Source organism: Takifugu flavidus, chromosome 3 (assembly GCF_003711565.1).
Source record: "Takifugu flavidus isolate HTHZ2018 chromosome 3, ASM371156v2, whole genome shotgun sequence".
Lineage (NCBI taxonomy): Eukaryota > Metazoa > Chordata > Actinopteri > Tetraodontiformes > Tetraodontidae > Takifugu > Takifugu flavidus.
Genome location: NC_079522.1, coordinates 12767865 through 12781932, shown reverse-complemented (window position 1 = coordinate 12781932; position 14068 = coordinate 12767865). Strand labels below are relative to the sequence as shown.

General features: G+C 40.6%; 2 protein-coding genes and 2 non-coding genes across 6 annotated transcripts in view; 2 read left to right on the top strand and 2 right to left on the bottom strand.

Annotated features, from left to right (window-relative positions):
- Nucleotides 1–265: 265 nt before the first annotated feature.
- On the bottom strand, nt 266–338 carry trnam-cau (transfer RNA methionine (anticodon CAU)). Its single transcript has one exon. It is a non-coding gene; the product is annotated as a tRNA-Met (tRNA).
- Nucleotides 339–727: 389 nt separating this feature from the next.
- Nucleotides 728–11995, bottom strand: LOC130522792 (N-chimaerin-like). Of its 2 annotated transcripts, none has more exons than XM_057027513.1 (15): nt 11760–11995; nt 11542–11636; nt 9695–9733; nt 9543–9598; nt 8928–8959; nt 8725–8838; nt 7671–7797; nt 7185–7346; nt 4582–4659; nt 4006–4090; nt 3460–3633; nt 3166–3243; nt 2943–3080; nt 2622–2727; nt 728–2517 (listed from the first exon to the last, which is right to left on the bottom strand). In XM_057027513.1, exons 2-15 carry the CDS (start codon nt 11558–11560, stop codon nt 2346–2348), a joined length of 1380 nt encoding a protein of 459 aa, XP_056883493.1. In that variant the 5' UTR covers nt 11561–11636; nt 11760–11995; the 3' UTR covers nt 728–2345. The 2 variants fall into 2 exon arrangements, with proteins under 2 accessions (XP_056883493.1, XP_056883494.1); XM_057027514.1 differs by having other exon boundaries at nt 11954–11972.
- A 189-nt stretch (nt 11996–12184) lies between these two features.
- On the top strand, nt 12185–12258 carry trnai-aau (transfer RNA isoleucine (anticodon AAU)). Its single transcript has one exon. It is a non-coding gene; the product is annotated as a tRNA-Ile (tRNA).
- Nucleotides 12259–12490: 232 nt separating this feature from the next.
- The window catches only part of LOC130522396 (FERM, ARHGEF and pleckstrin domain-containing protein 1-like), a 34061-nt gene continuing 32483 nt past the window's right edge, over nt 12491–14068 (top strand). For both annotated transcript variants that reach the window (XM_057026775.1, XM_057026774.1), the window contains exon 1: nt 12491–12737. The gene's annotated coding sequence lies outside the window, so the exon portion shown is untranslated. The remainder of the gene's footprint in view (nt 12738–14068) is intronic.

Below are 14068 nucleotides of genomic sequence, written 5' to 3'. Positions count from 1 at the left end.
TTGAAAGATTGAATGGCGCATATGATTGGCTGTTGAAAGATTGAATGGCGCATATGACTGGCTGGGCTTATACAGCTTTTCGCTCGTGCGCCATAGAGATTTAATGATATTTGCTGTATCATTACACAAACTCCTTAATGGTATCAGTATAACAATTACACTACATATGTGACTACCCAAAGCGTCCTTTAGAGAGACAAAAACTTACAAACCAACCCCAGTTCAGGAGATCCATTCTGCAACGACTGAGCTCGAAAAAATAACCTGCCCCGTGTGAGGCTCGAACTCACGACCTTCAGATTATGAGACTGACGCGCTGCCTACTGCGCCAACGAGGCGATGGTGTACCACAAATAGTATGGAAAATAATGTTTACAATCATATATCAATGGCATAATCATAGCACGGGTTTTGATTTTAAAGCTGTTTATAGACAAAATTAGTGTTGTAGTCCAATAGAGGAAAGGAAAGTGCTTCGAAAAGTGTCACATCCATGTCAACACCTTATGGAAAAACACTCCAAAACAATAAAACATACGGTAGTCGAGTTTTACTTTCTCACGACTGTCAACGCCCGAAAATATACTACAAAATTGGCAAACAAACGAAATACAAGGCATTATTCCTACAAAAGTATATTACATCTTGAGAGAAAAATGAAGTCAAAAGCTATCGAAAAAGGTGAATTTCTATAAATTAATCAAATTAGAGCCAACCCCGATCAAACTCTGGTGAATAACGTTTTATTTTCAAAGTCAAAATGGATCATTGGAAACTGCTTTCACGAATAATTATAAAGTGGGGTCGAAATAAATTTACAAGTAATGTGTGACAGAGGCATTCAATTATTTCAGCACACACCACACCTTTATCACAGCTGGTTTAACATGTGGTAAATGCCTGGAGCTATCTTTAGGAACTATATTTCATAGGATTGATGCATAATTCCCAAAATACTGTAAGCTGAGTTTAGTAAACGTTTGCCCTGTAATTCAGTGACTTACAGTAAAAGGACTCTCAATTATACTGCTTTGAGTGTTTTTATTAGTCTGTTGAGGTGAATTGGGATGACTGGCCATGTAGACGTTTCTTTCAAGTGGTTGAATTCCACCTAATGAGGACAATAGGAATTTCAATTATCATTTTGAGCACAGAGACTGCATGTTAAAACTGCTTAATTAACATATTCATTTTATACAAATGACGAACAAAAGAAAAGCAAAATAAAGCACTCTTTCACATATTTATGTATCAAGTCACTTATGTTTGTACTCTCACTGCTGCCACCTACAGGACAAAGCTATCATGAGACGCACGGTAGTCAGGTCTCTCCATTCATTGCTGTGACATTTAATTTTAAGAGTTGATTCTCGGCTTTCAGCTTTATGGGTGTAAAAGATGTGAGAGAACACATTCGGAGACAGTGAGAAGACAATGCTGAACCATTGAAATCTATATGCAATACTCAGTGTTTTAACCACAATAACACAAGATGTCAGGAATCCATATATCAAGGTATAGAATACAGCATAAAACAAAGTGGTAAGTGACCCAGTTGTGAGTGAAATGAGCTGTAAATTTGAGGGATATAAAATTCAAGAAGTCCATTCTGAGGAATGAGTTAAATGTACTTCATTAATGCAGTCCTTCATTCAGTTAGCTGCCCAGTGTTTCTTCCACTTCAGATGAGGAATGAAGGATTATTTTGAGACTGCAGAAATCAAAGACCTTTGCAGCACTACTACATTTGCGATCCAGCGACATAAGCCTGAGGCTGGCAGTCAAATTGGGCGTCCTAGTAAAAGATAACAATGCTATTGGGAGGAAACTGATGCTGAAACAAATGCCCCCAAACTTTTTCAAGACATTCTTGTAAGAAATGTACACTATAGACTGACAAAGAACTGTTTCACTTTCTGCCAGCCCCCTCTAACAATGACATTTATCAATGACATTTATTACGGGCTACCCTTCCAGATATCCAGCTGCAGTAATTATATCTTGGGTTGGAGCATTATTAAAGAATTCATATCTTCTGGGGTGTGTAAGATCTGCTGAGTGAGCTTAAATTCACTAATGTCTAAAACGTGCAGGGTAGCAGTGTTTCCTTCAAACTCTCCACAATGATTATCCAGTCATTCACACAAATACAGTAGAGTTCTTCCATTCACTAAAAAACAGGTAGTTTACATTTTGTAGTTAGTTGCAAGCATGACACATTTTCTTGGTGTCGTGCTTGTTAATTTCCAAATAAAAGTTATTTATCTAAGGAAGACAAATCACACGTATTCCTCAGCATCCTTCATGTGTAAAGAGGTAAAGAAATATTTCTTCTAATGCTGCCCTCAGAATAAAACATCCTCATTAGTAATGAGTGATTCCACCACAAGTCTCTGATATCGGATGTCGTTAAGGGCTGTCATGGCATCCAGGTCTGGGGCCCTCATCAGGGTCGGGCCAAACACGATGCCCAAGTTCTCGCTGGACATGAGGTTCTCTTTCTCACAGTGGATCACCCTGGATGTGCAAAACAGCAGAGAGAATGAGAGAGGAGAGCTGGTCGTTAGATGTTGCAGTCTGTTGGACGTGATCAAATGTGCACATGAATCGTGCATTTTTACCTCTTAAGATGAGCCATGAGGTATCGCAGTGTCTCATAGTGAGCTGGAGGCAGCAGCTTCAAGGCCTCGTGGAGAGACTCCAGACGTTTTTCTGCATCTGTGATCTCTGCATGGTACAAAGAAGAAGAAAAAAATGAACACTGATAAGAGGACAGCACTTTCTGCTGCAATGTGTCACAACTTAAACACCAGGTTAACGATCACAGGTAAGGGAAATGCATGCCAGCTACACGTCTTTATTGTTGCCAAGGACGACCAAAGCCCCCTTCATTCACTGGCGGCATCTTATATAATAAGGTAAAGAAATGCGCGGAGACATACTTGCAGCCTCTATGAAGCGTGGGTAGGCATCATATGTGATCAAAGGAATAGGCAGCTCTCTAAAATAGAGCTTGAGGGCCCCGGTGATGATGTTGATGTCCTCGTAAGCATTTGTGGAAATGTCAGCCTTCTCTCCATCTGTGACAAAACACAGCTGATAAAATCCACCCAAAACAAGTGAAGAAAGCAGCAAAATCTGACTTATGTGCAAACAGTCTCTCACCTCTGTCAAAGGCCAGCTTGACATCTTCAATCAGCTCACTGAAGCCTGAGATTCTGTACAATCCTTCTGACTGAAGACCTGAAGATTTTTAATAGACAATATCAATCATTTCCCCAACAATTTCACCTTAAGCTGCTTATTCTGGGCTCTGATCAATAACATGATGGCTGAACTTGGACATTATGAGCTGGCTTCACTCAGCTGGTGGGTGTTCTGAATGATAAAGGATAAAAGCCTGTTTTTGGCCGTTGTTACATAAATACTATGAGTCAGATACAGACACGTTTTGCTTACCTCTAGCCTCCAGTTCCTGTATGCACATATCCACCACCATTGGCCTCTTGGTGTTGTGGGCTTTGACCAGTGTGGTGAGGTCACAGCTGTATACCTTCTTGACGTGGCGCAGATCTGGCTGGCAGTCATTGGGCACAACTTTGGAGCACTGTTTGTGCACATTCAGACCACAATCTGAAAGAAAATACAGATTATGGTGGTCAATTAAAAATAACTGTACTTTATATGGTTGTATTGCTTTTAAATTCCAGCTATTATGTAACATAATATGTCAAATTGTTATAAAAAAAGCAGGATAATGGTTTGCATGCCTTGCACTTGATGTATAGGCATGGAGATTTAAACTAAGAATAAGTGTAGGTTGAAAAATTCACAATGACACTGTGTTCTCTGGCACCGGATTTGGTCTTTTAATAGACCAGAAATGAGTCAACATCCAACGTAATAAACTACACGCCTCCTGTCCTAATGTGAGGTAACACAGAGCACAGAGGAGGAGGAGGATAATCTTTTTTGAGAAAGAAAATAAATGGGATTGTGTGTTACCTGCACACTTGACTCCTTGAGCGATGAGGCCCCACATAAAGTTAGCACAATATTCACACCAGTGTGGACCTCTGAATGTATGAACCTGGATTAGAAATGCAGGGAAAATTTACTTTTTACAGAATTTACCAAAATACAGATAATTAAAAATGTATTGACATATAATTAACTTTAGAAAAGGTAAGAACGTTCATTAAAAACCAGGTCACACGATACCAGAGCGCTGATAATCTGTCAAAGCGGAAGATCCTAAATTATACAGTATGAACACAACAGAATGTTTGAATGGCTCCTCACAACTTGGGGATATGACTTAATAAACTGAAGCATACAAATTGAATGTTCACCTGCATGTGTGTGTGCATTTGTGTGTGTTTTTGACTTCTGGGACTTCCAAACTCAAAAGAGAATTTGAATAAATCCTCATGAGCTGAATCAGCAATCCTGTATCTCTCTCTCTCTCTCACACACACACACACCACACACACACACACCACACACACACACACACACACACACACACACACACACACACACACACACACACAGAATGCAAATGGCAAAGCATTCACTCACCTTGAAGTTGTGAACCTTCTCGTATTTGGGTGCCAAATCGCTCTCCCTCAGGGTGGACCTCCGCACCAGCGATGTCAGCTGCGAAAGGGCAAAAGACCTGATTGGTTGCCAGAAGTTGGAAGCTGGGTAGGTAGGTTTGGAGGGGGCTGATGCCCAGCTAAGATGGGTTCTTGAACTGGTGCTGGGGTCCTGTATGCTGCCAGCAGCTGGCAGTGAGGGAATAGAACCAGCGCTGACATTTAAACCGAGAGCTGTGGTAAACAAAGAGCTATTGGGACGAGTTTCCTTTTTGGCTCTTCTGCGTTTTTTATCTCCCTTGATGCGGTAGGACTCTCGGTTTGGCATTGTTACATCTGTAGTTTTGTCTTAATTTAATTCAGACCGATTAGGAAGCAGAAAATATCTGATTTCAATTTACAAACACGCAAAACTAATCAGAACAAAAAAGAATACGACATAAGCCAGAAAAGAACAGAAAAACTAGAATCTGAAATTAATTTAAAGCTCCAGCTGACAACACCATCCCAAACTAAGAAGCTAACATTCCATCTGTGTTCCACAAACACAGGCCAATCACATCGTCTCTATGCTGACGCTGTCTGGATGGTGCAATTCCAGTCTGTAATAAACAAACAAAGCCAGAAAGCTTATAATTCCCAATGGAAGGATGAAAATAAAACTTCAAATAAATCTTCACTTAAAAAAAATAATCAAATATTCTCCAGTTCCTCAGTCAAAAAAAGCTCAAAAGCAGACTGGTCCTGATTTAGTGTAGCTGAGCACTCTAACCCACATGGCGGAGCGAGTGTCTTAATCTGCTTTCCTTCATAGGGTAGAGGTGGAGACAGAGGGAAGAGAAAGAGAGAGAGAGAAAGAGGAGGCGGATGCTGAGCTACAGCACAGCAACGAATGAATTTAACCAGATGCAGCAGCAAAGACAAGCCAATCAGAGGACTTTGACTCTTGTTTGTCACCAAACCTGCAGCGACAGTAATCCCACGTGAGAAAAAGAATTCTGCCCCTGTTGGGAAAACCTGAGACGTTCACTTAAACTTGCCCCCTTCTATAAAGTGCTATACTGATAACCATGGGTAAAACCTTAAAAGGTCTTGAAAATGTAAAATATATAACTATATTGTTACTACGTTCACAGGGAATGTGAAGCAGCTTTTATCCCCCAGTGAAAATCAATCAGCTGAAAGACGGTACAGCTCCTCCTGCTTTGGTGTCAATGTCACAGCCACTCTGCTTTGTCTGCAAATCCAGACAATTATGGAAAACACACACACACTCACACAGATATATGGTGTGCAATGGTTGTTATGCTCTACGGGCCACGTCAGGCATCAAAAGGCAGTTCTGGAGGGATTAACACCATTACAAACGCGTTTGTTTTATCTGTGCTGTATTACAGTTTGATACATGTGCTAGTAATTTAGCTATTATTATATATTTGCTAACAGCAGAACTAAAACTGATAAAAGAAAGTCAAGCTAACAAACAGACAACTTGGATGCGTATTACTCAGTTGGCAGCTTTGGGCTTCTGCAGGCAACCTGCTGTTATGTAATTTTACTGCAGAGCCCTTGGCTGGAGGCCACCTCCCTCATGCATCCATCATCCATCCTCCTCCGCCGTCGTCTCCCTCTTTCACCACATTCCTCGACTCTTTCATCCATCTCGAGACTGAACCAACAGCAACTTTCCTCACCTTTAACCTACAGGGTTACTTTAGTCTGCACATTTGGTTACTTCCTCTCTTGAACTAGAACAACTCATTTATAAAACTTTCTGTACAAGTTTTACACATTAAAGCACATGCACATTTAACAAGGCAAATGAGGCTATTCAGTCTTGTATTAATCTCAAACACCAAGGGCGCCTACACATCGCCCATCAGACCGATTATAGCAATTTTAGAATTTCATTGATTGCAAGTCTTCCTGAGAAGCAGATCTCAAAATGTATGACACCAGGTTTCATAGCAGGCTATGACAATGTGATTTGTTAATCTCAAATCCGGGAGCAGTTGTATGCGAGGCAGAATCGAGACCTTGAATTAGTGGAGTTTCATCGTTTAACAAGGCTTCCTCTGCCACATCTTCACAAGATTTTATTTTTTGTGTGACTCCCACTAATGTAAAGTATGTGTCCTTTGGCTTGTGGAACCATAGCCACAATTGTATTGAGAGATGACCGTCTTACATTATCGGCAATTTCTTTCCAAGGCTCTGTTAGCGAGACGTGGGCCCACTGCGAACAGTATTCTCAACGTGCAACACGCGATCACCATTTTGGATGCACCACGAAAGATGTCACCTCATTTCAGCCACAACTGATTTTTGTCTACGACAGCTAAAAATTGTTCAGTGCATTCAAGGCTCAGCCTTCTATAAAACACAGGCACAAAGACATTGATGAATGATGAGCTCAACTCAGAATTGTGTTGTTTTTTTTTACTATAGGCCAAAAAAGGCTCAATTTCTTTTTCATCCCCAGAACTCTGAAAACTTTCCAAACAACACTTCATTTAAAATACACAGTACCTGTTAAATGTCATCTCGTGTCTTTTTAAACACACACAGTGTATACAGTGTCCTCACCCTCTCTTCTGTATTAAGGTCATCTTTTGCCGGTATGGGTCCGTCTGGAGTTTCCGGACTGAGTGGGAGGTGTTTTTTTAGACTGGGCTCCTGGTTCAGGGTGGTGTAGCCCACATGTTCGTAAATGGGGTTTATCGTCATCTTAGCAATGTACTCCGCAGCCTGTTAGAATATAACATTAGTGTCAACAAACAAATATATAACCCACTTTCACACCTTTGCGTCTACAGTCTGACTGTAAGAAATACAAGAAAACATCCAAGGAATCTGGAAGCTATTAACCGTAGCACGTGTTCTTTTGGCCTTGAAACCGATTTATCGTGACAAAACAAAAATGATGCCTGGCATATTGTCAATAAGGTGAGGTCCTAGATGTCATAAAAATTGAAGAATTCCAACATTCTAATGTGCACTTTTTGTGAGCAAAGCTTAGCATTGAGCCAATGAAATGCAAGACAAGTTAAAGTATAAGAGTTAAATACAAACCTTGGTCTCAACGTAGAGTGTGATGAGAGCATCTGTGACCAGGTCATGAATAGACTCGAACCTCTTCTCTCCAACAAAGTGCTTCCCATCATGATAGAGACGAAAGTTTCTCGTCTGATTCCCAAATCTTGAGGCAACAGAGCAGGAAAGGAATATTCATATTTATACTCATATATTACATATTTAGATATTACATACTTATGTATTACATGTTTAGACATGAACATAAAAACACAATAAGCACTGCAGTAAACTCTGAAAAGGTGAAAATCCTAAAATTAAAGCTAAAGTGCATATTTAACTCAATGACAAAATGGAGCCATTATGCAGAACAATGTTGGCGTATAACAAATGAAAAACATTAGTGTATTCTTTCTTTATTTACAAAAACAGTAAAGTTCTGAAAGGCAATTTCTGTTAATGACGGACAGACCCTGAAGTGGGCCAACACATTACCCACTCCTCTGTGGATCACAACAGAACCACTGTGAGATAAAGCCACACTGCAAAATCATTAACCTAAAAAAAACCCTTTCCTCTTTTTGCAACACCAGAGTGAATCACTACTTTATGGTCTGGGTATTTATGGAATGCAATTATAGCCAGGGGAGAAAGACTTCTGCAGGTGCAAGAATAGTGGCACTATGAATAGAGCAAACTGACCCAAAACCTACTTCAAACTGTGCCGTGCACCCATTAAAAGTATTACACTTGTGCTGAAGAAATGGTGCATGAAGCTCAGTGGGAAAAGTGAGCAGAAAAATGACACATTGCCTCACTAAGTGAAGGCCTCCCTTGTGCCGGGAGGAATGGGGTGTGGAGCAATGGCTACTCAGATGAGCAGAGGTTAAACACTGTACACCTGCACTGCTGTCTTAAACGCTTACATCCAATGACATACACGTCCTCAACAATAACACAACTGCCAATCAAATACACACAGAGGGTGCTGGAGGTTAAACAATTATAAGATCTCTGCCAATTCACGTCAAAAGCTAAAACAAGTCACAGCACTTCTCATGAAAGTTACCAAAATATGTGGATCACGGCATACCTTAGAGCTAGTGTGTATGTACCCGGCTGCCTCTGACTCTCTCTGATGAGGTAGCTGCCTTCAGCTTGACTCAGCAACTGGTCAGCCTCTTCTCTTGAGATCATACCATGGTATCTGGATTAAAAGGCAGCAAGGGGACAAGAAAATGAAAACTAATCGAAAAATGAAAAACATTTCTTAGTAAATGCAGAAAACCAACTTACTCTCTTCCATAGTATTTAGGCCGGTTGTCAACCTACAGCAAAGATAATAAACGGATGTTAGCTTAAATAAAAAAAACATTTTTAGTATATTACTCAAAAGAGATTTCCCAGTGATCCACTATGTCGCCTTCCAGTGTTTATTTGGTGCATCATTAAATCACATATTGGCTGAATTCCCAACAGGCACCACAGGGATGCTGGTAATACCAGGACGATAGAAAGGGTGGAGAGCGGGTTATTACATCCCCTCCATCTGCCAGTCTGCTGATTCAAACTGGGTCAACATTGGCTACCTGACCAGACCAAATGAATCAATGTAAACAGCTGTTCATTTAACCCCACAATCGTCCATCCAGGCATCCGATAAAAGAGATTACTATAAACACCAGACGCAATCCAGCTGAGTCCCCCTTTGTTTCTCCCAAATCCATTTTGCTCCCTGACAAACACATTGGGATTGTACCTCCTTTGTGGGGGACTTCAGCAGCAAAATAATAAACCTACAGGAACATCAATTTTTTTGCAATAAAGGTACAAAAATATAGAAATTCAAGAATAAAGGATAGAAGAATAGCATAAATGCTGCCAACTGAAAATAAGGATGTGTGCTCTCACCTCACTGGTGCAGGTGAGTCTGCGTGGGTGAGGTGCTTCCTGTTGGAGCTGATACACTAGGCAAGACAACCACACAGAAACAGATCAGCTACAGCACATCTGAAGGAGCATCCTAAAGTGAAATTCAGTCAAAATCTTTTTGTATTACTTACAATAAGACTTCCATACTGGAGGCCTGTATTCATCGTGATCTGGGGACAAAAAAAAAGTCTCAGCGGTTTGAGTTTTTATTTGCTTTCCTACAGTGCCCTCAGGTGGAAAATACAACAATTGCATTACTGTTGATGGACTCCACAGGATGCAGTTATATTAAATGTAAGATAGAATAGGTACATGCTTTATATTGTTTAGTTTCTCTGTAATTACCCTGACGTATTGACGGGTGCTGGACCTTTCATTGACGGTCCTTGTACAACTATAAACCTTTCTTTATAGGTAGACTAATTAAGTCTATAAAAGATATATAACAGCCCTATGGTCTACTAGAACATTTAACGCATGTTTCCTCTTCGCTTATTCGGCGTTGGCGACAGGCTAGTAATAATAATGAAATATTTATGAATCTGTGGAGGATTACAGGCTTAGAGTAACCAAACAATATGTGACTGCAGGCTCTCAGATGGAGTTTGGCTCAACTCTGCAGCCCTTACAGATTATTTTCACTGAAAATACTTTCAAAGATTAATGTAGATAAGCTCAAAATGTGTGAATATTGACTAAATCAGTGATGCTCCTTAAGTGGAGTTGCTGCTGTATGCACTATAGAGTGTACATACAATGCATATGCTGTCCCACCACAACATCTGCACATTCAAGCACGTGCTGTGTTCCATCTTTTCAGCCTGAGGAAACCTATCAGCATGTTTCCTGTTTCTGTGTATTCTGAGGTCACTCAACAAGTCTTATCTGTTTAACACTTCTGTCCTGTCCATATCCTGCCTTCAAATTAACCGCAAACCTTCCCTGGATGAGCGTGTCACCCCCCTCCTCAAGGCAACAGACAGACAAACTCACGAGAAACCAGACATAACATGCAGGCTGTGAAAACTCAGTGTTGGCAATGAGCACGGACAGAAACAAAAGCAAGAGCTTTCACTGATGATGTTGATGCACTGCAACCTCTTATTAGCTGTCAATGTTTTTCAGAAGATTGATTCAAGAGTATCTTTTGACCCACAAGTGCTCATTGCAATTTCTATTTATGTTGCATATTAAGGTTTAGCCTTATACCATGTAGGTCAAATTCAACAAAGCCTTAAAAAAATAATGATTTGGTAAAATCATTGCCATAGGGTCAGCAAACAAATACATGTTGAAAATCACCACAAATGAATGAACACAAGAAACCAACAATCTTTCACATTGTGTAGGTTAGAATTTCCTAACCTAGTTTCCAATTAAATTTTTACAGAAAAAAATGACAAACCCAATAAGAGAAAGCAAAGGGTTTTGATTTTTTCAGCAAAATAGTCTTTGTGGCATCACTGTGCCAACTTTGTAATCATTATGAATTCTAATTTGCACTCTATTAAACAGTTTTCATGTATATTGTTTTAATATATGGATATTAATTTGCATCCTTCGTAAGGATATTATCTTAATATTAAAACAAATGTATGTTAGCTACACTGGCACAGCTGTATATTAGTGATGTTTTTATCCAATGTATATTTGTTATCTTTGTTCTATAGTTCGAGCACTATTTCTATGTATGTATAGATCTCATTAGCTGATTTAATGTAATATTTCCCTGGTGCAGGACTAGTAAAGTCAATTACAAGGAGTATGCATTACAAATGCTGATTTAAAATGCTGTTTTCAAGGTAGGACGCGGAGAAATAAACGCCCCATTTGACCCAATTTTGAATAGCAATAGCTTGGAACTGAATATAATACATTTGAAAAACAGATTTATAAAAACAGTAAATAGTAACGCAATTACATCGACCAGACAGAATATAAATAAGACACCAATTAAAGAGCACAATTCTCTGCTTACCAAAGACGTTTAAGGCCATCTTGATTGTGTGAAATGATGAACCATTAACCAGCAGATCTAGATTTTCCACAATACGGACCCACCCAGTTCAAACCCTGAAAGAAAACGCATATTAGAGCAATGATTTGCAGAACCCAGCGTACTAGACAGGCTGAAGTAAAACTGCTGAGTAACGTTAAACAACAAATGATGAAGCACATACTACCCATAGAGCTAACCTTAGCAAATTCGGAAAGCGTTACTTTAGTTGGTGTGCTGATTGGTATAAAAAGCGAAAATGGCAAATAATTGTTCCATTGAAACGAAAACAAATAATCGGCCTCATGCTGTTTTGTAAGTCCACCGATAGCATTTAAAGTCAAAGGTTAAGGAAAAAGTGTTTTATTAATCTAGTGGTTAGCTATTCACATACGATCCATTCTATTGGGGTCGCCATCTTGGTTGGTCACATGGGCACTGGGCAGTCTCGAGCCCTCCAGGGTAACTATGGCAACAGATTTTTGCTGACTCGATTTTTTTTTTAAATATAAAAATGGCATTACACATACTTATGGGTCGAACCTTTATCTCTTCTCGGAAATTACCAATAACATAGTTATTAGCGTGAGGAGAGATCTGAACTAGAGATGTGTACGATGAACATGGCCGGTTAGCTCAGTTGGTTAGAGCGTGGTGCTAATAACGCCAAGGTCGCGGGTTCGATCCCCGTACGGGCCACACCCTTTTTTCTTTGCTTCTAAATTATTTTAAAAAAATCTTTGTAGGAGGCTACACTGAAAAAAAATCTAATTTTCAACAGATGTGCAATTAGGACCAAGGCTGCACACGTTTATTTCCTAATGTCATTGTGTTGTCGTTCACGCCATGCTGCTGTTCATTGCATTACCGCCAGGTGCCGCTGTAACGTAGCTCAATTTTCACTTTCTCCCCCGTCCGGTCCACTGCAGCGTCAGTGTAGCCGAGTGGAGCAGGGGGCGGTGCGGGTTTCTCTTCTCTTTATTGTTCCGTGCACGGTTTTCCCACGTTTGTTTCAATGGCTACCGCACAGTTAGCACGTCCCACCTGAGAGAGGGAGCAGTTCGAAGAGAGGACTTATTGCTGAAAATAAAGTCACGTCCGCGGCGCAACACTGTTCAAGATTGCGGGCAACAACGCTGTTCCAGACGGACAATCTGTGGATCCCGAAGAAAGACGGGGTGAGGAAATCGCACTATCCGGAATATATGAAGCGAGGTTACACACAGCCTTCCTTTTGTTGCGTTCCGTGTGTTGTGAATATTTTTTCTTTCCGAAGAGTCGCCGTAGGATCTATTTCTAGGTTAAACCTTCAGGGTTTTAGTAGCACAAGATGTCTGATGAGCGCAGATATCTTAAGTATAAATAAGCCCGACTCAGTTGCAGCCTGTTCATTTCCCCCTAATCGGCTGAGCTTTGGGAGCAGCAGAGCTTCTTTTACTGTAAGCCTCATGGTAGACAGAGATATCCTCGATATCAAGCGCTGTAAATGGCTACATGTTTAAGAACATTGCTGCAAAGTTCACATTTTGCAGCTTTTGCGTGTATTGATTTATTTCTGTCAGTGTTGTTATTGTTTTCCTATTATTTCCTCCCAGCTGGCTTCAGATTTACTATTTCTCAGGAGAAAATCTTTTATTTGCCATGGAGACATATGCAGTCACAAACGCATACTACCCCGGAGTTAAGCGTAATCGAGTTGCTTTAGCCTACTGACATCTTGGCCTCAAGGATTACCCTGTTAACCTACATCCTGCAGCTTGAGCTCTGCAAACTGTACTCTTGTAGATCTGCTTTTTAGCACTTGACACCTTGACAACCCCTGGAGAATGCACACAAGAGGTGGCCGTCCTCTTTCCATTATTGATCCCTGGACCTCATCCTCGCTCTTTCAGGATGAGGTCAGATCACAGGGGTCAGCGGGACCCTCGTGCAGCCCCGTCTTGCTCAAAAGGTGCTCCGTTTTCGTCTGTAATTGTGTTTGCCATTCGAGTCAATAGCACTCCCCCAAATGCCAGGACATCTGTAGCAAAAGTCTCCCCAGGTGAAGGACGGCCCAATGGTGAGACAGAGTGCTGCCTTAAGCCTCTTTTGTTGCAGCCTTGATCTGGCTCTCACCTATACTGGTTACCAGTACTGCGCGTGTCATTGCAATGCTCAGTCCAGTCCAGTCAGTATTAAGGTAATGGATGGACTCCCTTTATGACCCTCAGCCTACAACTGAATGTGTCCCTGTAGATTCATTGTGGAGATTGTTTATCACACTCTTTTATTCCTGAAGCTTCCATCAATAACAGTTATAGATTAAAGGGTTAAGGTGCCCAGTTCTGGCAGCCTCCGGTGCATGTGAAGGTTAGCGTTAGGGGCTGGAGAACATGAGATTAAGTTCAACATATGATGTGGCAGCTTAATTTATCTGGAGAATCATTGTTTGCTTCACACAAATTAAATCTATGTTAGAAATCCCCCTGCAGTATTGTAGGCTCTATTAGAAGTTGGGGAGGACGAAGTA

Coding starts and splice junctions, on each gene's coding strand:
- LOC130522792 (XM_057027513.1), bottom strand. Junction 2,728..2,942: donor ACGCTTCATAGAGGCTGCAA/GTATGTCTCCGC, acceptor TGTACCATGCAG/AGATCACAGATGCAGAAAAA. Junction 2,518..2,621: donor CTCATGGCTCATCTTAAGAG/GTAAAAATGCAC, acceptor TTGCACATCCAG/GGTGATCCACTGTGAGAAAG.